Below are 16,400 nucleotides of genomic sequence, written 5' to 3' on the forward strand. Positions count from 1 at the left end.
TGTTCACAAAAACTGCTAACAAATAAATACCAGTTCTTAACAAGATTAACTACAGAGAGGTTTTTATTCACATCCCTGCAGCTTAATGACAGTGGAAAGCAAAATGGTACTAAGGGGGAAGGTGTAATGGGGAAGCTGTACCAATGCTTCCAATGTCTCCTAGGATGGCCACCTCTTGACAAATACCAGTGCAATCAGAAGTGATTCTAGTTCCATGTTTGATTTTGATTTTCCTTCCATCATCTAAAGCCTGGTTTAATGACACATTTAATGCATGCAACACTATATCAGGTTCAAGCCTGACTGCATATTACTTTCTTCTTTTTGTTGTTCCTAATCACCCCCAGTGGAGCATAGGGCCGCAGCTACACCCTGCCATCGGACCTGGTTCTGGGCGTCCCTTTCCCGTTGGGTCCATGCATGTCGTGCCAGATGCCTCCGCCTCGCTGTGGACCAATCTCTTCTATGTCTGCCTGGGTCCCCCAACCCTGCGCCTCCCCTGTGGGTTCCAGCCCAGAGCTTGTCTTGTTAAATTACTTTATTAGGAAAGAATTATTCACTAACGGACAGTGTAGTCCTCCAGGGGCAGTTGTAGATTTTGCATACGGCACTTGACCAGCTGCGCAATTTCATACTGCTCTGGTGTGAGCTCATAGCCACTTTTACTTTCTGCCGCCGGTGTCACCGACAACTGCAACAATATAAAAAGGGGTGGAGAAGGCAACAAGTGACTCAGGAACATTTTGTTCATTAATATTTGATGAAATGTATAGTTTTAAACAAATACTAAAGACTTTTGTCAAAAAATTTCAGCAAAAGTTTCTAGCACAGTAACTTTCACTTTATTTAATGGAATACAAGAAGTAAAACAACAGAACAAAAAATATCAAGTGAAGTACTTTGCTAAATGGAATACTGATTGATATGTGCAGTTTCCATACTACAACTGCTGATCAAATTAAAGAAAAAACATTCAGTAAAAAAATCTATGCTTCACAAATTTGAAAAAAAAAAAAAATTAAAAAAAAAATTTAAAAAAAAGGCCAAAAAAAACGACATGCATCTCCTTACTGATAAAAAGTGATTCAAAAAAGAATTCTCGATATTACAGATAAATATGTGCATGTAGATCAAAAGGTTGCAAGATAACAAGAAGGAAAGAAAAAAAGTAGATTAAATAGACATGCAAAACAATGAAGAGATAATGGATTTTTTCCCTTTAATATTTTTATGCCAAAATTTTCCATTACTTATGTCTGTTTCAGTGGATATGGGATACAAACAATAAAAAGTCAAAAATGTAATATTTATTTCTATGTGTACTTTTGTCAAACATACATTTTTTAATACCCAGCTCTCATACACTGTTACACATACTCTGCACATATACAGCCTGGTATATTCCATTTTATATCAAGCTCCAACTCCAAATTTCCCATCTCTTACCAGTAAACTGAGATAAAGTCTTAGACATGAACCCATGATTAAATATTGATTTATTAGGCCACAGGTATGATTGAGCTGCTGCAAAAAGTTAAGGTGTTAGCAGATATTTCTCTCTGCTTCTATCCAAGTGCGCTGGTGGTGAAGGAAGTGGAGCTACATCAGCAGTCTCTCTTGAACCACTGTAGTCTAAAACAACAGTCTGTGTTGGAACAATGGTTTTCTATAATGTCTGCTCACTTGCCTGCTTACTTTTTTGTTGACTTTGCTGCTGCCACAGGACGGTGTGGTATTTTTTGTGGGGCACCATAGATAAGTAGATTTTCTATCTCCAAAGCCATTGACTTTGGGGGTTCCTTGGGGAAAAGGTGCATGTGCCATTTTAAACAATGACGTGTCATAGTACTATATGCTCAGTGCCTAATTATGGTTGCCTTGGGTTCATGAAACAAGAGTACATTTATAAACTGTTTTTTATGCGTATCAGCCCCCAACATCAGTAATCATCCACTGTTATTAATCTTTCACTGGTATGATTTGATGGATGTAAATGAAAGGCATGATTAAGTGCATGGTACATATGTAAGCTTGCTTGCATAATTAAGTATATATAAAATGTTTATAAATGTTGTAAAAGATGTAAAATGTCTCATAAACATTATGTAAAATATTTCACGAATAAGCATAATGTTAAAGGCCTCAAAACAAGTGTTGCATACAATATTTCCTCAATAACCATTACATAAAATATCTAACAAACATTATATGTTTAATGTCTTATAAATATTATGTGAAATACCTCATAACTATTAGTAAAATATCTTATAAATTAGTATTGTGCAAAATGTCTCATATGCCCATTGCCATATTGTTTATATAAGGCCACATGCACATGTATTTATGAATATTATAATTCCATTAACATTTATGACGATCAACATGGTGGTGGTGTTGATGATAACTGATGATACTGAAAACACCATGGATGATGAATCTAGAATGTTCATTTTATGCATGCTACTAAGAACATATATTTAACATGTAGTTCCATGCATCCTCTGGAGTGAAATGTTCATGCAAGAAACATAATTTATTCTGGATTGCTGGAGTGTGACTTCTATGACAAGAAAGCTGGCTGGAAAGAAAGACTCTATCTAATGACAAATTGCGCCACACCTAGCTTTACTCATGCTTGCAGTAATGTGACCAAGTGCTGGACATGTATGATTGTAAAAGGTTTGTTATGAGGTGTAGCCTGATGAATCATGAGAATTTGTATTCAGTTCTTGTCTTTGTGACTGACAACAGGAAACCTTTAGTAACAAAAAAAAACTTTGAGTCATTTGCACTTACATGATGCATTACTGATTGAAGGTTAAACCAGACTTTATTATCAACTTCATATAAAAAATTTCATTATTTTCGCTGCAAAAAAGGGAGCTCAACTTTCCACAAATACATATATCATACCAAACAGCTAGAAGCTCACATTTGAATGCACAGCCATCCATTAAGTAAAAGCCAGTTAAAAATAAATATTAGTGCTTTTTACCAATATACCTGGAATTTCATGACATACAGGTGTTAAAAGTGTGACAATGTATGAGGTAGTGATAAGAGTGAATGGAAGTGAAAAGGGACATAATATAAGCAAGAGTACAAGAAAATTAGGTGCATGTTACCCTCTCTTCTACTCACAAATGAATTTCTAAAGGCTAGGTTGAGGGCTGATTGATCCCTTGCCATCATCGAAGGACTCTAAATGTAAATTAATTAAAATTAATTCGCTTGTGACTACAGCAGCCAAAGAATTCTACAAAGACAAAATTAATCACAAACTGTCTCTTCTCTTGTTTTGGTGCAATGCAGGTGGCAAATACAATTACAGCGATAATATTTTAAAACAGCTGCTCGTATCATTTTATTAATATTAAAATCAAGAGCCTTAAGGATTAAAAAAAACATGATTCCTTTTTTTATTGCAAATGTTTGTGATATCCTAGCCTGCAAGAGTGGCCCGGTGAGGGTTAGGGTCAAGCAAAAGAAGAGAGGCGAACAAGCCAGGCTAGGTGTTATGTAATCATAAAAAGATGGAATTTAAGCATTTAACCTGCTGGACTTTTATTCCGCAAACCTGCTGCCACACATAAATTCACTGGCCAGTTGAAACATGTCTCGTCACATACATTTTCCCCCACTTTTTTTCCCCATGCGTAACTGCTACACAGGCTAGACCAGTTCTTTCTGTTTAACCTTTGCACAGACTAAAATGCAGCCTAGAAACAGGTACTTTGATGGAGAAATGAACGGCTGCAAGCGGGTAAAACCCCCTAGGTCCCTTGGACAAACATTACTTCCAAATCCTGCTGGGTTCCAACTCCTGTTTCCCACAAGGGACCAGATTTTACTCTGGATGGTTTCCATAAGGGACCCCTGATTTCTTGCAGGCTAGGATCAGTTTTTGATTGTTATTGTTGCACCAATGGTCACAAGGCCAAAAGAGACACTAAATCAATACAGGAAACAGTAACATAAATGAACAAAAGTGAAAGTAGAGAGCAATATATTTAATGTTGCTCTCCAAACACCAACCCAAGCTTTCACCTACCCTAATGTAGCAAGCTCAACGCTTTAAGTATTCAACTGCAGAATCACAAATAAACAGGAAGGAACTGAGTTCTATATTTGTAAAATATCTTTGTCATTGGTATCATTATGTTTGCAGATCATCCAGTTAATTTATGCAAGTTCCAAATGACAGGGACTTTTTCTCCTTTAAATCTTTGTTTTCTTTGTACAGATAGCACATATCATACTATATGTAAATCCATGATCATACTTAAAAGGTTAGCAAGAACGCAAATGTTTTTCAGACGTTAATCTGAACTAAGAACAATTTAAGATACTATAACCTGAGTGAGCAAGCCCCTTTATTTCTTCAAACATTACCAAGTACAAAGATTTATCTATTCTAAGCCATGATATGTGGAATGTACACAGGTATGCCTGCCTAACATAGAATCCCTGCTGTTCTACTGACCAGCCTTAACAATGTAAGTATGTATACCCGTGTAAAATAAGTATGAGGGCTTTTCTGTATATGGTGGGCTTGGATTGCAACTCTAGCCATTGTGTGACCATTGAACATTTCATTTTCCATTTACGCAGTAAATAGTTTGGTTCTAGTGAGTTAAGGGATGAGAATACAAAGTGAGTTATTCACTCATATTTTGTTGGGAATAAATGTATCTTGTACTGAACTCAGATCAGTGATTTGACAAAACTATCATTCTAGATGACATTTAAGAAACAAGACTGACTTATTTTAACATCATATTCTTTTAAATGGTGAACATGTGATGCAACATGCATATGCATGAATGCACACGCACACAGACACACCTCAAAAATGACAATATTTGACAGTGCATTTTGTAAGTAAGGGTCACATTATCTGTCACCTTAAGCATGGCAGAGCCAAGCAAAGAGAAGAGTGTGCAGTGCAGGATTAGACTGTTTAATCTGTCCACAGATATTTCAGAATCACTACTTAAAGTGTTTTGGGGCCCAGACAGCACAGTGTGCAAAATGGTAATGGTTAAGCAAATGTTAAAAAAACTACTCACTTCACTGTCTGTTGAAGAAAGCTTAACTTCACTTTGCATTTTCTTATGTCTTGGACATTTTGGTGTCTGCATACAAACATAATTTGCATAAGGTCATTAGAGCAATTCAGATATGCTTGCAAACAATTACTATAATCCAACAGAATCCTCTATTCACTTGCATTTACACATACACAAATTGCTTACAACCCTTACATTTAAACACACACTCATGTATGAGCATGCATACACACACAGTTGCATATTTTTACTTCCAATAACTGGATCAAATAAAAATTTTGGTCCAGAAGAGCTACAGGCTAATATCCATTTTTTTTTGAAAAAAAAATGTGAACACAGATGTTGATATAATGTATATGTCAAATGCTAGCATTAAGGAATCCTCTGAGACAATACTAAAGGAAATGACTGTGATATGAGACTTTTGACTGTAGCATAATCTGCCTAGAATTTTGTAAATGAACACATCATTTGTGTCTTATGAGTTTACATGTCTATATCTTTACTAATGTATGTGGAACCACAAGGCTAGTTTCCATTAATCAACCATCTGAAAGTCTGCTATAGCAAGTTGGACAAAAAAAAAATAATACTCACCGATGTGGTCTCAGAACCAGTATGAAACTGAGTGCGGTAAATTCCAATTGGAATCTGACATGTGGTCGAACAAAGCTTTTGATACAGCCTGCCATATGTTCGAATCCATAAGTCATCTTTGGTTATTTTTAACTGTAAATGAAACAGATAATTTAATTGGTTAATCTGTGTATGTGTGTGAAAGAGAGAGAGAGAGAGAAAAAAAAAAGAGAATTCGTATTAACAAGTCATGGTCTATCTTCAAAATTACATCATTGGTCAGTCAGCACATTAAATTAGTGCAACTATATACTAGTCATGTCAGATTTTGCCATCTATCTTCCATAAAACAATCAATTCTTTTATTGTTGTGAAAGCAAGACTCCTCATTTCACACCACAAAAACACAGGCAAAGATTCAGGCTGGACAAACGTAAATATACCTTTAAATTCTACATCACCTTCCCTTTCATCACACACTGCTTAAATATCTAACAGAATACACCCTGTCATAATAAGCTGAACTTTCATTAGAGGAGAATATGACCTTATATAGGCTCTTACACTTTCGAGGTGACCCGATCCAACAGCTTGATCTATTCCCAACAGCAGTCGTACAAAGGTGATGAGGTAATCCTTGACATAGACCTGAAAACCAGTGGATGCAGGCAGTGAATATCCTTAGTAAGTTTACCCTGCAAAAACTTTAGTATCCTGGTGCACTGCATCTCTGGGAACCAACAAATCAGGGACATCAGTTAGAATTCATCATAAGCTATAAGTACTGACAGAAAATTGTGGGCATCACATATTCACAGAACTATAAACTGTAGCAACTATAGAACTATAGCAACCCTACTACAACAATTCTTTGGAGATTCCCTCTAAGTGACAGAAAATACAAATATAGCTGTGAGTTGAAAACCCACACGTGCAGTCCACACCAGAAACAATACATCCTGCCTTTCAGAACATTGTTGACATGTCTGACCTGATAAAGAAGGGTATCCAGCATGCTAGCACTGAAGACATTTCCTGCAGCAAAAGGAAGTCGGAACATGTAGTGGATGTTTGAGCCCTCTCCCTTTCTTTCTGAAACCATTTTGAATAACATTTCAACAGTTAACAACTTCATTTTTTCCCCCATCTTTCTCTGTCTGTGTGTGTGTCTGTGAGAAGTATTTATTCTATGCAGTTCACACTTAAATGTTAAAGGTACATGTGATTGTTATACATACATGCATGCTAAATATCACACATAATTATAAAAATAAAATATTGATAAAATAAAATATATGTTATACATAAATAAAATGTGTGTATACAATTAAGAGACTATATATGGATAGACTCTATCTCCCTGGCTCACTTTGAAGCAATTGCAATTTGTGCACCAACACGTCAGCCAGACATACATGCATGTGCACACACACACACACATGTAGAACAAAAGTACAAGACCTTTTCAAGTTTGGAAATGGATAATGCATACAGGTCATCAGCTCTAAATTGCATGAACCTCATGTTGCATGCCTGTGAAAGCTCTGTGATGATGTTTGCCTTGGGGAATAGCCTGTAAAACACACAGAGTACAAGCCTTAGCTATGTGGTAAAACTGGTCAGTCTCTCCCTTGCAGACTGACATGTTTGTAGGAAGTCCACTTAGTTGTGCCTACTCCTGTTTCACCCGATCATCATCAAAATTAATAATTACATTAGTTTAAAAATTTACATAAATTCAATTTAATTTAAGCTTCACAAATCAAAATACAATTCAAAGCAATAATATGAAAACTACAGTAAGCATCTTTCTCACTGACCGGAAGATAGTTTGCACAGCTACAATAGTATTACAGTCTGATAGGGTGTCTTCCTCAGCAGAGTTTGATGCTTCTTTATTGACAATCACCACATTTTCTGCCACATTGATTCCTGCTCGCAGCAAGTCATCCAGGCTACACAAATTCAGCATAAATAGCAGTAAACAGAATGGTGCAATATCACCAGCACACTTTTAGACTGATAAATGCCAGTCTACAAAATTTTATGCAAGAAGAAAGTCCGTCACAAAAAAATAAAGGTATAATGACACCAATGATCTTTAAATTTTGTTTATTCTGTCAGCATTAGTGTTACCTATCTTACCAGGCCTTTAACCATTCTTTTGTTTTAACAGTAATGAAATATCAATTAAACCAGTTTTATGTCAAAGTATAACCAGCAGCCTGGTTGTATTCTTCTTTTTAAAAACCAGTAAAGGTAAGATAAAGCTATTGTATGTAAAAATACCAACAAGAGATCTGCAATGTTTTACCCAAGTCAGTAATGGAGATAGATTGCTAATAGCAATAAGTTTATAATAAAATTACTTTTGGAAATAAAATAGAAACTGACCAGTCTATGGAGCCTGTCATCCAGTAAATAAGTGGGAAAAAGCACATCATCTCCAAAAATGGTTGATCTGGCCTATAAAGAAACAAAATAAATGAATTAATTAATGCTAGGGTCAAAGACCCTCCTTTATATTATTTGTAAGTTTCTCAAGTTTTCCTCTAAACTATCCTTCATGAATAATAGATATATATATAATTTTTTTAGATGTCTCCTTGTATAACAATTGTGTAACCAAAAGACACAAAAAAAGATGGCTAAATATTAATGTGACACTTACGGTCTACCAAGCAGGAGCACAATTGGGTTGAGAGATTTCTTTGGTCGTGCATGTGATCTGAGAGGGACAATAAAGTTGTAGAGACCAGAACTGGCATAGTCAGCAGCAAGAATAATACTGGGGTTGGGCCAGTTATATTGTCTTGCATTCTGACAATGGTTATGACTGCATGCCTGCGCACACAAAATAGTTCAGGTTTATCAAACTTGAGCAGAAAAAAAGTGTTTAACAAAAGTGATAGTGTATACCATTAGATGGAATTATTTAAATTTTATATAAATAAATTTTAGGTGCAATGACTAACCATAGTAAGTTTTAGTTTACACGACCCTGATCATTTTGACACATTGACCATGTATATAACTTCTCACTTGCCCTGAATATAACCCTACAACTGAATACAAATTCATCAACTTTGATCCAATAAAGCACTTTAAAACTTAAAAAATCAGACTGAAAAGACTTACATTGGCCACCTGAAGACAGCATGGGTGTCTCTTTTCCCTCATAAGGTGGCATAAGGTAGGACTTGTGCCAACATAAGGTGTGACAGGTGGAAAGCCTCTAACATATCTGTTGAGAAAATAATTTCTAGTATCACAAGGCATTATATTCAAAACAGCCTTTATAAATAGTGCAAAATCCACAGCTGAACATCAAAGATGAACGGGCACTCACACTACTATTTCAGCTTTATTTGTGTTTATATTATACTTACGACTGACAATCGCATGCGGAGCAAAATTTATGTACATTTTGAAATAGACTAGCTGCTTCTTGCTGACTGTTTGTCCTACATTACAACTTTCTGCAGTATATTTTGAAAAAGGCTGCATGTTCATTAGGTCACTGGTCATTTCCAGCCAAAACCATAATGCCCCAGCCAACAAGTCAAAAAAGTGCTTAAAAAAAGTTTGCATCAGCTGTTACAGATCGAGCTCAATCTTGCACTTTCAAAGAGTGGGTTCACAGCAAAACTAATAAATAGTCTACTTACTCTGGAAAGTCATCATCGCTGCTGCAGTCATCTTCATCCTCTGATTCGGACCCTGTGACATTGATCTGAATGCTGCTGGCCTCTAGCATGGCAGGAACTGGAGCAATGCTTGGCCGCTTCTGCAGACTCTGAATGTTCAGACCTTTGGGCAGGGTCAGCTGGAACTTCTTGCTGTTCTGCCTGCCCAGGTTACTCTCTGACATACGAGTGTGCTGAAGTTCCAGTGCAACAGCACCTGCCCCAGAAATGTTGGAAAACAATGAGGCATCTGCAAGTGCACATAATGCAAGTCGTGAATGGAGGAAGTTGCATATTTAAAATTAAAGCTGCTCAAGGTGCAAGTCCACTATATATATACTCCCAGCTCTCCCATTGGCTGCAGTTTGGTGATGAAAATTGACCAATGGACATTAATGATATATGGCCCATGGTAATTATTGAAGGATTGCATCCCAGAGAAAACGAATTGGGTTATTTTATGCTGTCTCTCTAAAACTCCAAACACAAGGGTTAATCATTAATTTTAGTCCTGTAAAACAGACAGAAGCTGTCTTCTAGATTTTCTACTCCAAACTCACCAACACTGGCAACCATACTAGCCACTCTAGATGCTTGCTCTGTCCCTTGGGGTACTCGTGCCTTGTCCATGGTTCGTTCTTCATTGTTGGGGTTAGCTAAAATGAAGGCAGAGTTCTCCTCCTTGGTAATATTCATATAGAAGCAGATGTCTGTTTTCCGCATAATATGTCTGGGTCCAGGATTCAACTGTATGGAGCTGCCAGACACATCTCGTCTCACACCCACCAGGCTCACACCATACCTAAAAATGTCGTGGTGTATCATTTATAAGCATATATTTCAATGTTTAAACAAATACTACTTATATGCAAAGATCCTGTAAATATGTATATACCATAATAATCACTTCGTAAAAACAGAAGCAAATATATAGCTCAGAAAAGAATGTTTAAGCTTGTGTTTAAGTCACTGATACAGGCAAAATAAAAGACAAAAGATGAGAAACAAGATTGAAAAGCAGTCAGCCTGTTAGACAAAAAGATATTACTCTTTTAAAAATTAAATCAATAAAAGCAATATGCTGTATCAGTCAAGAACACTTAAGTTACTGACTGGAGGCTGTCTAAGCCACTGGTAATGTTCATCTCTTGATGACTGTAGCTTTTATCAGCAAGCATGGCTTAATATGGATAATAATGCAACACAAACATTGCATATGTTTCCTCATCTCACACTGCTACTGAAATGACTGTCCAGTAACAGTGGTTTGACTTACTTTCTATGGGCATGAAAAGAAGCATATGTGAAGCTCTTGCCCTCATAATCACCAAAGAACTTGCTGTCACACAGGCGGATATGGTAGATCTCATTGCCAGAGCATCGTCCATACAACCGCTGCCACTCTTCTGATGACATCTGACCCTCTCTGAAGATAAAAGTAGGATACAGTAACACAATAAGCTCTACTATGAGGTTCAAGGATGGAATATCTTGGAGTCAACAATGTAGGCACTGTCATCAAACACATTTTTGAAAGGGTCAAGAAAGGAATATCTTAGGGGTCAAGGCTGCATATGCTGTTATAAGTGTTAAGGCTGTGTGCACTGGTATTAGTGTACTCACTGTCCACGAGAAGTGTGCAGCAGCAAAGTGACAAGAGTAGAAGTTCCTGGGCACAGACAGTTGTTGGCAAGCAAGGCATATTTGAATTCATCCTCACAAACCACATGATCTGCAAGAGAATCAAATTTGTCTTCTGAAATTGCATGTAATGTAAAAGAAGAAATGAACCATAACACAAATTAATGAACTACACCTGATGAACTCTTTTTCTTTCAGAGGTTTCCTAAAGTCCAAATCCTATACAAAGGCTTGGAAAATATTAGACCACTTAATTTGTGGCTATTGATTATATCCCTTCATTGTGGACTGTCTCGTATCATAAATGCAATGATTGCTGTTATTGTTGGTTTTTTTTTTTTAACACTAAGCTGCACAGCTTTGAATTAAATGTAAGTGATACAAAGGATTTTGCATTATACCTGCAAAGTTAACGTGGAACTTGTTTTCTGGTCTAAATATTTGGACATAAAGCGGGCATTTGGGTGCAAAATCCCTTACAGCCCATGACCTCAAGATTGTATGCTGGTCCTGCAATTATTAAAGAAAATAAAAGATGAAATGCCATAATCTTCAAGTCAAAAAACATTTTTATCCTTCAGCTGCTTCTGTCACTTTATCCAAGACAAAAATTTTGAAAGAAATACAGCACATTGTGTTTATGTATACTTTTAGTTCCTGCATAAGTGTTATCTAGTTTTATTTACAATGATTTACAAAAATAATGTTAATATCTCATGCTATGGGCAACAGTAGTTATACTCACAGCAGCATTTTTATCTGCATAATTCCTGGCTGCAAGAATAAAGCATGCCTCTGCATCCTGCATCCTAGTGACATAAATATAACATTATGCACAGGTGAATGAATGTGTATGCATGTGCAAGCACACAAACACACAAAACCCATACATGCACAAACACACACAAAGTTAAATTCTAGTTTAACTATTAGAAATCCTCCTTTCCAGGAAGTCAGTCTGATTCCATGTCCTGATTTTACAACTTAAACGGAAGTGATGCAATTGATATATTGCCTTAACTGTGATCAATTGTTCAAGAAAAAAGATTTTATCAGATGAGGAAATATTTATGTACACAGGCACAAAGAGAGAGAGATATGAGACTGCCCCTTCCCCCTCTATTCATAAATTTTCTGACATATCTACCTGCAACGTGCAAGGTCTCCATCCTTGAGGGCAGAGCCCTGCACATTTATGACCCTCTGAGCCCACAGCGGCACCTGCATCAGCATCTTCATGGTGGGATCTAGCTCCACCGGTGACAGCATCACCACAAAGTAGTCCTGACCACAAAAAGAAGTCTTTCTTCTTTCAACAACTGAAATTATATACAAAACCCAGTTCCCGAAAAGCCGAACATTCACATTCTCCATCCCTCTGGTCGTGCCATGCATTCCTTTAGAACATCAGTGCATGAACTCTACTTTCTCTTAATTTTTTTTTTTAAAGCCTTTATAGTCCTTATTATTTTATTTGGAAGAGTTTTTATATATATTATTATATGCAGACATTCAGTTAATACGGCAAGTAGCCGAATCCCGCCTATACAGTGGCTGACAGGGTGGGCGTCAGATGACAGGCGTGCAATTCATAAAAGCAGGGTTTAGCTTTGTGCTAAAGATGCCGATAAATTATTACTCCTTTCATATTCTCTCATGTTCCCTCAACTACTCTTTGATCTACGGATAATATAAAAAAATCAAATATTTTAGGAAATGAACGGTTGTCCAGGGAGTATCATTTTCGGGAGGCGTGAATCTTTTAAGGTTTAGAATCACGGTATAAGGTTTCACAAAGAACGACAAACGAAGAAATAAAAATATGAAGGCTAGTATTGACAGACTACGCAGCATACAGGGTACTTCAATTTTGATGTTCATGCTGGAAACATTCTTTATGCAGACCACTTGAGTCCTAAAATGTTAAAGTCTTCAATGGATAAGTGGGAAAAGAGAAAGGAAACAATCTTCTGTCAGTATTCATGCTACGGAATGGACACGACTCCTTGCTTATTCGATTTTTGTTTGTTTGTTTGTTTGTTTGTTTGTTTGTTTGTTTGTTTGTTTGTGCGTGCGTGCGTGCGTGCGTACGCAAGTCCTCTCTGCATGGGTGTGCCAGTGGACATTAGCAAAGATAACGATCCACGTACAGTCCTTGAACATTTTAAGGATTAGTGGTCAACAGCGAGATTCCTCTAAAAGAAAAAATAAGCATCAACTGACCTACTAACATGTATCTATGACAAAATATAGGCAAATATAAGACAACTTTACCCTAATGTTTGCGATAAATTCGGAAAAAAAAACATTCAGAACGACTCTCGGCATGCCCTGTACACGAGCTCGCACTAGTGACCTCAGAGCTGATTGGCTCCACACAGGCGCCTGTCACTCACAACAGAGGCTCCAAGACCAGAACCGTCATGAAAGAGCTTCCAACATAGATCGATGTGTCAAGCTGAGCAAGAATAAACACAATTTCATGGAAGACTCAAATTGAAATATGATGTTATACATTCATCGATCTGATCAATCAGTTGCTGGTGCAGGAAAACGCCCGTCAGCCTCACATAAAACAGACACACCAGCCTCCGGTTTCCAGGCCAGGCACTGTTCTCTGCGTTCACTTAATCCACTGTTGGACATCATACAGTCAGCAAATGCCAAACTAACAGCCGATGTAAAAGGATATTGTATGCACTGTGTGTGAGAGAGAGAGAAAGAAAAAAAAAGAAAAAAATACTGAGTTAATCAGGACATCGTTATTGTTTTCCACCTTTGATGTTAGACAAACTTTATCAGGTTGCAAGAAAAAAAGTTTTGTGATGTGCGTTCTTAGTAAAGACTGCCTTATAGCCTCGTGGCAGGAAGGGTCTTAAAAAAAATGTCTCGTCAATCAGGTGTTGAGGAGGCTGCTCAGGATCTCCCAAAGGAAACATAAAACAAATCACTTTGTACAAAGCACGGTCTTGACACTAGGAACCCCTACAAGTGTTTGTGTGAGAGAGAGAGAAACAACAGGCAAGCGGTGTAAGCTTGTCTGGTTTGGTCATGTGACCCGGCACGACACTCTGTCCAGGACTGTTCTTCAAGAACACGGATGAACTGGCTTACTGCACTGTTCACCCTGTGCAATACCTGCTAACTGTCGCTCAAGCCAGGTCTTAGTGGTGGGACTTATTGATGTGCTCCCCCACACCCCACCGACCGGTAGCAGTCAAGGAACGAATGACTGACACTCATGTCATGTCACCTGTGTCACAAAGCTGGCTGCCTGAGGTTTTCCTCTGGTCTTCTGGCTTCCTTCCTCCTCCAATGTGCCACTTAATGCTTATTGAAACCGCTGTTCTAGCCAACCAACTCCCACACAAAAAACAAAACAAAACAAAACAACAAAGCACGAGGGTTGTTTCAATCTGCTGAGACACTCGTCACACACATTTCAATAATTTACAAACTCGAGGAATCAATCCAATATCTGTCTAAAGATTTTCTCCACGTCCCCATTGCAATGGGTAATCCCAAAAGGGAAAACAACCATTGCCTACCAGCAAGAAAATGCTGTTTAATCTAAATCACAATCAAATTCAATCACAAGAACATGGGCCCGTGGAGAAATGTACTCACATTTCCTGCATTATGAATGATTCTCCGGATAAAGACAAACAGACTTCAAAGTTTTAGTGTGGTGCAAATTTTTGTTTCTAAAGTTTAAGAAAAGGTCAGTGCAAGATATTATTTTCTCAAATCCAGGTGAATAACCTCCATCTTTTCTCCTTTCTGTTCTCGAGATAATGGCATCTCGATTTTTGACCTTTTTTCTGTGTAGGGTCATGTTGGTAAGCGAGTAGCAGGAGAACAGAAAGAGAGTATTCACTTAGTAATAGCATCTTGCACTTTGACCTATGCAGGCCAATGGACCATAAGAAGTAAAGAAATAGATATGTGTGTGTGTGTTTTGGTGTGTGAAAGTCTTCTTCGTCATTCTTCGGCCTATAAAATCGTTTCACTATGTTTTGCAATGTTTGTTTATAGTGTTTTACGCCGTGCCAGCAACTATTTGGCAATACCACGGCGAGTGTTTTGCAATCCACTGTTGCGAAATTTTGTTGTGCAACATTGGTGATGAAATCGCTGAAATGAGGTGCACAAGCACATCAAGATTAAATTACAGACCAACATTCAGACTGGAGGATGCCTGCGCAGTGAATAAACGAATCTTTTCAGAGTGTAAAGAAAACCCGTTGATATGGTACATCTGCTAAATGTTATCTCCTTGGAGAAATTATCGCGCCTTCCACTACCCCATTCCCTCTCCCTCCCTCTCTCACACTTCCACCCCCAAGCCACCCGCAGTTTTACTGTCATATCAGAAAAGATGATTGATTAAGAGCTTCCAATATTTTAACCTATTCAACCATGACAGCCTTCGAGCTCGCTGTGCTACTCCACAAGGGCCCCGGGGCCCAGAGGTGGACATGCTGTGTACATGGGCCCTGATCTCTCTGACTTACAGCCAGATGCTACATCCTCGGAAACGACTTTCTGCGATGCGGGTGTTAGTATCCTGGACAAACACTTCCCATTCCCATAATTAACACCCTCAGGACGATCTGTCTCTGACAACCGTTCGACCCGACCCAGACGAAACTCGACAACCGCGCTCTAGCCTACGGTTTCTTCGCGGCGAATCCCCCTCCACTCCTACAATTTATTTCTCCTTGTAGCCTTCCTCACCTCTCTTCCAGAAATCTCTTCCTGTCTTCTTCAGTTCCCATTGCTATTGCACGCAGCAACCCTTTATGCGTCCGCTTACTTATACAGCAACAGATAAGATTCTTCTGCGCGCGAGAAACAAAGCCAGACAGGCGGATGTTAGCGGATTTGATTTTTGAGCTGATATACTGGATTGATGTTGGAAGCTGTTGCTAGGCAAGGACGGTTGTCCCTAGAGGTGTGGGGAAAGGAGTGAGGGATGTGTCAGTGCTGGGCGTTCGGTGGTGAGGGATTCATTTCCTGAAAGTTTGGAGTCGCACGTGGGGCTTTAAATTAACAGAGTGGTGGTCGTCTCGACGGCGGTGATCATGATCCACCAATTAGTACACGGGAGTGAGAGAAGAGGGCATTCACGTGACCATGTCAGCCGTGACCCCAGAACAACGGGGTAAGTCTGGAGTCAGAATTTTTTTAATTTATATATGACACGGGACGAATATACAAGTCTGGAAATATGGCGATCGGTCTTCTCTTTCAAGAACTTTGTTGCAAATTAAGATCTGTAAACAATGTGGTGCATGAAATATGGTCTTCATCATCTGTGAAGGAATTCTACCACTTAGTACTTCAATCTCGAAATAAGATTAAACAGGATTATCTGCGCACGCATCTCCCACCGTTTACAGTGGTTAGAAAAATGGCGAATTCCAGA

At 38.2% G+C, this 16,400-nt stretch overlaps 1 protein-coding gene across 1 annotated transcript in view; it reads right to left on the reverse strand.

The window, feature by feature from the left end:
- The window catches only part of LOC112575225 (potassium channel subfamily T member 2-like), a 43,349-nt gene that overhangs the window by 7,020 nt on the left and 19,929 nt on the right, over nucleotides 1-16,400 (reverse strand). Inside the window, exons 12-29 of the mRNA XM_025256917.1 lie at nucleotides 12,120-12,256; nucleotides 11,718-11,781; nucleotides 11,374-11,482; nucleotides 10,955-11,063; nucleotides 10,608-10,757; nucleotides 9,892-10,133; nucleotides 9,314-9,548; nucleotides 8,784-8,889; nucleotides 8,317-8,489; nucleotides 8,040-8,111; nucleotides 7,466-7,600; nucleotides 7,102-7,218; nucleotides 6,637-6,733; nucleotides 6,210-6,293; nucleotides 5,667-5,798; nucleotides 5,070-5,135; nucleotides 3,142-3,201; nucleotides 565-691 (exon numbers count right to left, since the gene is read on the reverse strand). Coding sequence (XP_025112702.1) covers nucleotides 565-691; nucleotides 3,142-3,201; nucleotides 5,070-5,135; nucleotides 5,667-5,798; nucleotides 6,210-6,293; nucleotides 6,637-6,733; nucleotides 7,102-7,218; nucleotides 7,466-7,600; nucleotides 8,040-8,111; nucleotides 8,317-8,489; nucleotides 8,784-8,889; nucleotides 9,314-9,548; nucleotides 9,892-10,133; nucleotides 10,608-10,757; nucleotides 10,955-11,063; nucleotides 11,374-11,482; nucleotides 11,718-11,781; nucleotides 12,120-12,256 — 2,215 coding nt within the window. The remainder of the gene's footprint in view (nucleotides 1-564; nucleotides 692-3,141; nucleotides 3,202-5,069; nucleotides 5,136-5,666; nucleotides 5,799-6,209; nucleotides 6,294-6,636; nucleotides 6,734-7,101; nucleotides 7,219-7,465; nucleotides 7,601-8,039; nucleotides 8,112-8,316; nucleotides 8,490-8,783; nucleotides 8,890-9,313; nucleotides 9,549-9,891; nucleotides 10,134-10,607; nucleotides 10,758-10,954; nucleotides 11,064-11,373; nucleotides 11,483-11,717; nucleotides 11,782-12,119; nucleotides 12,257-16,400) is intronic.

Source organism: Pomacea canaliculata, linkage group LG11 (assembly GCF_003073045.1).
Source record: "Pomacea canaliculata isolate SZHN2017 linkage group LG11, ASM307304v1, whole genome shotgun sequence".
Taxonomy (NCBI): Eukaryota; Metazoa; Mollusca; class Gastropoda; order Architaenioglossa; family Ampullariidae; genus Pomacea; species Pomacea canaliculata.